The 8,199-nt window shown below is 35.2% G+C and overlaps 1 protein-coding gene and 1 pseudogene across 2 annotated transcripts; one reads left to right on the forward strand and one right to left on the reverse strand.

Annotated features, from left to right (window-relative positions):
- Positions 1-3,023: 3,023 nt before the first annotated feature.
- Positions 3,024-5,213, reverse strand: LOC127126045 (legumin A-like; annotated as a pseudogene). The gene is made up of 4 exons (XR_007804887.1): positions 4,701-5,213; positions 4,362-4,612; positions 3,647-4,273; positions 3,024-3,547 (listed from the first exon to the last, which is right to left on the reverse strand). The product of XR_007804887.1 is annotated as a legumin A-like (transcript).
- A 535-nt stretch (positions 5,214-5,748) lies between these two features.
- LOC127130267 (tyrosine-protein phosphatase DSP3) lies at positions 5,749-7,904 on the forward strand. The gene is made up of 5 exons (XM_051059305.1): positions 5,749-5,753; positions 6,830-6,939; positions 7,339-7,392; positions 7,502-7,545; positions 7,647-7,904. Exons 1-5 carry the CDS (start codon positions 5,749-5,751, stop codon positions 7,902-7,904), a joined length of 471 nt encoding a protein of 156 aa, XP_050915262.1.
- The last annotated feature ends 295 nt before the right edge of the window (positions 7,905-8,199 follow it).

The raw sequence follows: 8,199 nt of genomic DNA on the forward strand, positions 1-8,199 counted from the left end.
AAGGGTCATTACAAGAGATTTTCATACACCATCTTTGGCATATCATTATAATCTGTGAAAATATTTATTTATTTTATTTCTCCTTACAGTGAATTTTACAAAACCCAAACTATTACTTTTTATTCAATTGAGTGATTGTTTACTCATATATTGCTGCGCAATCCTCGAGATCGATCTTTGGGAAACATTCCTCTTATTACTACATCAGCAAAATAGTACACTTGCTATTTTCCCGATCAAGGATCTTTTAAACCTTGAGGAATAATAATTTGACCATCTCTAACTAATAAATCAAATATCTCGTCACATTTAAACACATCGAAAGTGTAAGTTTTAGCAACGTATTGATCCGTTTTCTCCATTTCGATGGGACTTTTCCCGTTTGATGGTTTCAACAATTTACACGTGTAAGGAGGTCCTGGCTTGAGCTCAGCCACGTTGACTTCGCTTTCGTCGACAAGCTCTTCATCGTCAGAAGAGTATTCGTCAGCTGCTACATAAAACACTTTCTATTTCTTATGGTATCTATCAATTTTGGTTTTTTTAACTTTCAAGCGTTCGATCTTTCGAACTCTATCAGCTAATTGTGCCATATCCTTAAGATATTGTGTGTCTAACTTTTTCCTGATAGAATAGTCTAAACCGCTTGCGTCTATTTAGACTAATTCGTGCTGAGGGACTTGAGTAAATCATCTTGTTTTTAAAAGTCTAAACCTGTTAAGATATTGATCGATTGCCTCAGAGGTCTTTCGTTTGACGCTGGCCAGTTCTTTCAAACTTATTTTCAAAAGTCCCATATAGAACTGTTCATGGAACAATCTCTCTAATTGCTTCCACGTATGGACGGATTGTGGAAGTAGCATCGTAAACCAAGTGAACGCGTTCTTTGTGAGGGAACTTGGGAAATATTTCATTTTCAAGTCCTCATTGTTTCTATGTCACCAGCTTTTGTTTGATATCTAGAAACATGTTCCACAGTGGACTCTTTAGTGTCTCCAGTGAACTTGGTGAACTTTGGAACCTTCCATCCCTAAGGTAGTTTTGTTTGTAAAACAAAGTTTGGTAATGGAGACGGATACGTTGGCCTTTGAAGGCTTGGGTTTACCCCATTTCGAACCATGATTCATTCGACAATGGCCTATAAATTTTGTTCCCCAGCCATTGCATCTTGTCGAACCTTCCTGACCACATGGTCGGGATCTTGATTTCTATTGACTAACACAACGGGAGACCGTTGGACCACCCTGGGTATTGGTTCGACCACTTGGTGTTCTTGGTCAATCGTTTCGTCGAACAACTCCTCATGTCAGACTGGGGTTTCCGGTTGAGGTGTTCTTGGTAACTCTGAGTCGAATCTTGAATTAACTGTTTAAGTATGGCACCCATTTGTTGAGTCAATTTATGGACCATTTCGTGATTACTTTCGTTCATCTGCTGTCTCATGACTATGGCAGAGCTTGATGTACAAATTTTATCTCTTTGTTTCAATACTTTATACACTTCTTGAACACATGTATAAGAAATGAAGACGTGAAAAAATGCTAATCATGAGGATTTAAAGACATTAAATATTTTAAACTTTTTTTTTATAGTAGATGGATAAATAAATTTTTCAATTTAGATGTCTATGTATATATTTTGATTCTTAATTTAGACCTTTATAAATAATATTTATTTTATTTAATTGTAATAAATATATATATATATATATATATATATATATATATATATATATTATATATAATATATATATATATTATATATATATATATATAATATATATTATTATATATAGTGTTAGTATATGTTTTTTATATCAATAGTGTCAACATGTCTATGTCATTTCAGTTGTCCGTGTTAGAGTATATGCTTTATGTTCTCACATTGTTTTAGAACAACTTTTTAAGAATTTTAAATACATATAATCTAATAAGAGCATCATTTGTGATCATTGTCATTTTTCTAACCAACAAAATTACCTTCTCCTACTAGTGTTCAGGTATCTTTAAAATGTGTTGATCTCATACAAATGGACATTTGGGGTCTATTATCAACATTTCCTTAAAAATTATCAATTTTCCTTTACTATTGTTGACAACATTTTCTAAATTTACTTGAGCAATCTTTATGAAAAATAAGTTTGGCACTAAATCTTGCATTTCTAGTTTTTGTTAAATTTGTTTCTACAAAGTGATAATGGAGTGTAACTTAATATGTCTTCCTTTTATATCTCCTTCAGCATTTTACATCAGAATTGTGTAGAAACTTCACAATAAATTCTGTTGTTGAGAGAAAACATAGACACCTATTGAATGTTATTAGATCTTTGCTTTTTCCCTCAAGACTTTCAAAACGGTTTTGGTCTTTTGCTTTATGCCATGTCACTCTCGGCATTAATAAATTGCCTTTTCTCATGTGATAAACAACATAACTACCTATGAGATTTTGTTTCAATCTTCACCTACTTTTATTGATCTAAAAGTGTTTGTTGCTTATCCTTTGCCAACACCTTGATGCTAAGAAGGGATAAGCTTGACCCTAGAGTTAGGAAGTGGATTTTTGTCTGATGTAAACCTGAGGTTTATGATCTTTATGACATGTATCTGGATAGCACATTCATTTCTAGACATGTTTTTTTAAGCGGATATTTTTCCTTATAAGTATCACAATGATAATGTCACTTCATTTGCTTCCAATGTCACTCACTATGCCACTGATGATGATGCTGTTCTTTTTTTATGATTCCTTCATGGATCCCCAGTTACATTTATGACTCCAACTCTAATATGCATCCCTATTATTACCCACATTATTTATATTTAAAATACCCATAACAGTGTGAAAAAATCTACTAGAATCAAACATCCTCCAAGCTATCTCAAAAAATTTCATTGTAACTCCTTAAATCCAGTCCGGCTAGTTATAATTCCAATACATCATTTTTCTTCAATATTTTTTTACTCACATTTATTTATTGTGATTGTTATATATCATCTGGTTATAACTTGGAGTAGAAAAGCATAGAGCACTGAAATTTTACCTTTTATTTATTCTGTTTCCGCAAAAAGGTACATGACTCGAGTTATTTTACACAAGTAACAAAGGCATCTAAGCCTTAGTTTTCTTATTCATTACTTTCATTGATTTGGTGCGAAATCTAAGCCGAAGCTCTGTTCTCAGACTGACGAGCTGGAACTAGAAATTTGAAGGGATTGTTGGACTTGAGCTGCCTTGCCTCATTCCTCTGCAGGTTGAATGTAGCTGCAACCACATCCAACGGCAGATTATTTATAACTGATGATGTCCCTGCAAGTCTTGCAATACCAGCTCTATCATTGGTCTTGAATGCTACATATGAGAACCTGTCGCTTAGTGACTTTGCAGCCACAGCATAGTTTTGTGGCACTGTCAATGCACGTCCGGCTTCTAGCTCTCCATCAAACACGGTGTTGCCATTGCAGTTCACTACTTGTAGCCTTGCACGTCCCTTCAATGCGTATATTATACTGTTTGCATTCAGGTTGTAGTGAGGCACAAACATAGCATTCTGTATGAAGATTGTAATGAGTTAGCTATTATTCTCCAACACATAGTTCGACATGAAATTGATTCATGGAAAAACAAATTAAATGATGAAAAAACATACTTTGTGGAGAGATCCATGCTCAGCACTTAGTTTGAGCCACCTGAGAACTGGGAGGTCCAGGCTGGTAACAGTTTTGATTCTACCAGCTTCAGGGTTGTAGATGTCTGGTGATGAAGACGGGCCAATGTTCAATCGAAGTTTAGCAGTGCAAACTGTTTCCTCAAGCCCATTGTCTCCTTGCCTTCTGCTTTTGCCTTTTTGGCTGCCGCCGCGCTCTTTCTTGTCTTCTTCTTCCTCCTCTCCTCTTCTCCTTTGATGACGCGGCTGCCTCTCTTCATCTTCATCTTCCTCTTCCTCTTGTCTGCTGCCTCTCTGGTGGCGCGGCTGCTTCTCTTCATCTTCATCTTCCTCTTGTCTGCTGCCTCTCTGGTGGCGCGCTTGCTTCTCGGGTGGGCTTATGATGCTGAGTCCACCTTTCACTTTGACAATGGCTCCCTTCTCTTCGTCTTCATTCCTGCCTTGAAGTCTGTCTACTATATGCCTGTTCACGTTGAAAGCATCTTCCAAGAAATCCCTCTTGAAGCCACTGAAAATGTTGTTGCCTTCATTTTCTTGTTCTTGCTTTCCTCCTTGTTGATGCTGGTATTGTAGAAACTCTTGCTCGTGGTTCCCAGCAAGATAGAATCTCTGTCAAACATAGATAGATAGAATCTATGTTACTGTTTTGGACAACATATTATCTTATATGGGAAGTTTAATTATGCTCAGTGCTCACCCTAGGCATCTGATCAAGCTGGTTATTGGAGCTTCTAATGTCAGTAAGAGAGACGGCAATAACTGGAGTGTCTTGGTCGTTGTACATCCAAAATACAATACCAGTAGGAACTGCAATGATATCACCCTCTCTGAATCGGTTAACCTTTTGATGTCTGTCTCTGTACCTGCGTCCCTCTCCTTGTTCAGATTCTTGTGGCTCTTCAAAGGTCTCAGGACAACCGGGGAATACCATGCCAAAATATCCATTACCTGTAATTGGTATAGTAGAACACTAATTAGTATGCTAATATGCATGTAATGTACGTAAAGAAGTTGGTATAAGATCAAAATAAGTAACCTTGTTGGATGAAAATTTCTTGGGGAGCATTGGAGTAGTAAGGTCTGCGAAGGGCGTTGCGTTGAAGGGTAGCACGAGAGAGGGCCACACCAGCACATCGGAATTGCTTGTTGTTGGGATTCCAAGTCTCAATGAGCCCACCTTCCGATTCTATACGGTTATCAGGCTCGAGGGCATCGAGGCGTTCTAGCTGGCACTCATTTTGCTGTGGCTGTTCTGTCAAAGCAAAACAGCCACCCAAAAGTAGAAAACAGAATGAAAGAGAAAGTGCAAGAAGCTTAGCCATGAAGAGAGATACTAAGAGAATGTTGGTTGTGATGCGGAGAACCTTAATGAGAAGTGGTAATTTATAGAGAAGAGAGGGTGGTGAAGGTTGGACACGTCATTGAAAGTGGGATGTTGAGAATTGGACATTCTGCAGCTTGCATGGCTATGGAAGCATAATGCTTTACACCTATGTCTGATAGAGGAGGTGGCTAATGGCTTCATCATCTCCATTACCAGACAAAGAGCATACTTGCAATTCTTATAGCTGAAATCGGTGGCAGGGGACCATGGCTTTACTTCTTATACTCCATGTTTCTTTCTTACATATTCTGCATTACAAAAGAATAAACTTTTTATTAGCTACTTTAATACGCAGTTATGGTCTTGGTTACCAAATTAATTAATCCTTGAAATTAAAGTGTTACTACATACTGTTTCAAAAGTTGTGAAATTTTCATCAACCAGTTGCTTACTTATATGTTTTACTTTTATATCTAAAATGAGAGATTATTCTAAAGAAGTAAAATTCTATGAACTTTTAGCTATTAATTGTACGGTAAAAACCTCTTGTAAAAATATGTTTTGAAGGATCAAATTAAGCATTCCTTTTATATATTATACTTGATTTCATTTTATTACAGATAAATTTTTCAGATTTATTTTCTAGCATAGAGCAATGGATTACAAGGGTAAAAATCCAAGATTGATCTCATGAAAAAGCATCCAATCAAAATAGGTTCCGAGTGACATTTTACGATGCGTAAACAAGAATTGGTGAAAAATGGAGTAATGAATATGGAGAGAGTAAGAGGGAATTAGAGAGGATAATTGAGGGTGAGAATGCTCATTCACATATGCATTAAACTTAACAATAATACCTTGTATATACAATTTCAATAGACACTACGCCAAAAACTGGAATAGACAACGCACCTTAGAGGGCGCTTTATTACAAAAGCGCACTCTAAAGTGAAGCCAAAAAATAAGGAGCGAACAACTGGAATAGACAACGCACTTTAGAGGGCGCTTTTGTAATAAAGCGCCCTCTAAGGTGAAGCGAAAAAATAAGGAGGAGATAGAGGGACAACAATACAGGGCGCTTTTTAGAAAGCGCCCTCTAAGGTTACCCTTAGAGGGCGCTTTTAAAAAAGCGCTCTATAAGTCCATGTGCATTTCCAGTTTATAAAACGCTTTTGGAAAGCCTTAGAGAGCACTTTCATAAGCGCCCTCTTAGGTCCCCTTTAGAGGACGTTTTTTTTCCACAAGCGCCCTCTAAGGTCCCCTTTAGTAAACATTAAAATTATAACATACTGTGCATTTTGTTATTTCACTCTCTGTTATTTTCGTTCTTTTTCACGTTAGGGTTCTCACTGCTACGATTTTCGCTACTTCTAAGGCGTTCTCCTTCCACCTCTGTTAGATCTACGACGTTTCCTCCTTCTATTAATTCGTTGTTAGCTGTTCGATTTTGACACCATAGGTATTTTTCTAATCTTCATATTACTTGGTTTCTCTTCTGACGTTCGCTATTGTTCATTTTTGGTTTCATTTTTCTTGGTTCATACATTTATTGAGTATTCTCAACAATAATTATTGTGTTGCAATGCTAGCAATGGAGACTAGGCATTATGGGTTAAATTTCACCAACTGTTCCATTTTTTTTAGTTCTTTATTGTTTACTATGATTAAAATGACTCTTTATTTATTGATTTATTGATGTTATATATATATATATATATATATATATATATATATATATATATATATATATATATATATATATATATATATATATATATATATATATATATATATATATATATATATATGGTTAGGGTGAAACTTTTTTCGAATTGATGCAGATACTTGTGTCCTGAACCCTATCCGGAGGAGAATTTGGAGTTTCTTAAATCACAGAATATTCGTCTATTTCAATTTGGAATTGAGGGGAAAATGGTAATTTTTTATATTCGTATTCATCATATATGTGTTCAAATGTGTTTAATCATGTTATTTCAATGTATGATGTTTTGAATTGGGTTTTGATTGTTGTTAAAAAGTCTGTGATTGTTTGAATCATTCTGAATTTTGTTAATGAAATTTCATTGAAATCATGAAATGTATGTGTATTACTCAAAGTTTGAATTTTTTTCTGTGATTGTGTTATTTTTGTAGATTATTAGATTAGGGTTTTAGGTTTAATTGTATAATTAGGGGAAAAAGGGGGTTTGGGGTTTATCATAAATATGGGTTGGTGTTAGCTGCTAATAATCATGAAATTTGACCTATGTGGATTGGTGATTCATTTTTGGTTTTATCTTTTATTTATTTATTTTAGAGTTAATAAATCTTTGTATTTTTCTGCACGAAGTTTCTTTACCTATTCTCAGTGATTCTATTATGGAGGCTTTGAAAATTTTACTTGGTATTTGAAGCAAGCTTATTCAACTTTGAAATGCAGATTTTTTGTATATCTTTGTTGGTGTTTCTCTTGTTTGTTAGATATCTAGTTCCTTAATTTTGTCTGGTTTCAGATGTGAGAAATCACCCTGTTTTGATTCATTGCAAACGAGGAAAGGTATAAGATTGATCACTTGCAAGTTTATCTTCTCAATTCTGAATTTCTGTTTTGAATTCCTAATTGTTTGTTCTAATGATGATTTTTCTTCTGTAATGCAGCATAGAACAGGTTGTGTAGTTGGTTGCTTCAGAAAGATGCAGAACTGGTGTCTGTCTTCTGTGTTTGAGGAGTACCAGCGCTATGCTGGTGCTAAATCCAGGACAGCGGATTTAACATTTATAGAGATGTTTGACATCATAAATCTTAGGCAATGCCTCTACAACATCATCTACCAGTATCAAGGTGCTTCAAAGAAGCGCAGATTGATGTATCAAGGCGAGACTACACAGAAGCCACCCCGTTTGACATCGTTTTAGCTGCTGCACTGGCTATTAACTCCATTTTTGGATTTGGTAGAGAACTCATACTTCAAAGTAATTTTTTGGAGTCTTTGAACATATATCCTTAGGGTTTTTAAAGATCTTTTGAGTACTGCTATTGACATGCATATTCTCAGAGATGCTTTTGCTACTTAGTTTTATTCATAGTTAACAATAAAGAACTAAAAAAAACATACATCTCAGAGATGCTTTTGCTACTTAGTTTTATTTCTTTTTAAGTTATGAATTGGTTGTATATTTAGAATCTTTAGAAGTTAAACGATTATATATC

The sequence above is a fragment of the Lathyrus oleraceus genome, chromosome 3, assembly GCF_024323335.1.
Source record: "Lathyrus oleraceus cultivar Zhongwan6 chromosome 3, CAAS_Psat_ZW6_1.0, whole genome shotgun sequence".
Lineage (NCBI taxonomy): Eukaryota > Viridiplantae > Streptophyta > Magnoliopsida > Fabales > Fabaceae > Lathyrus > Lathyrus oleraceus.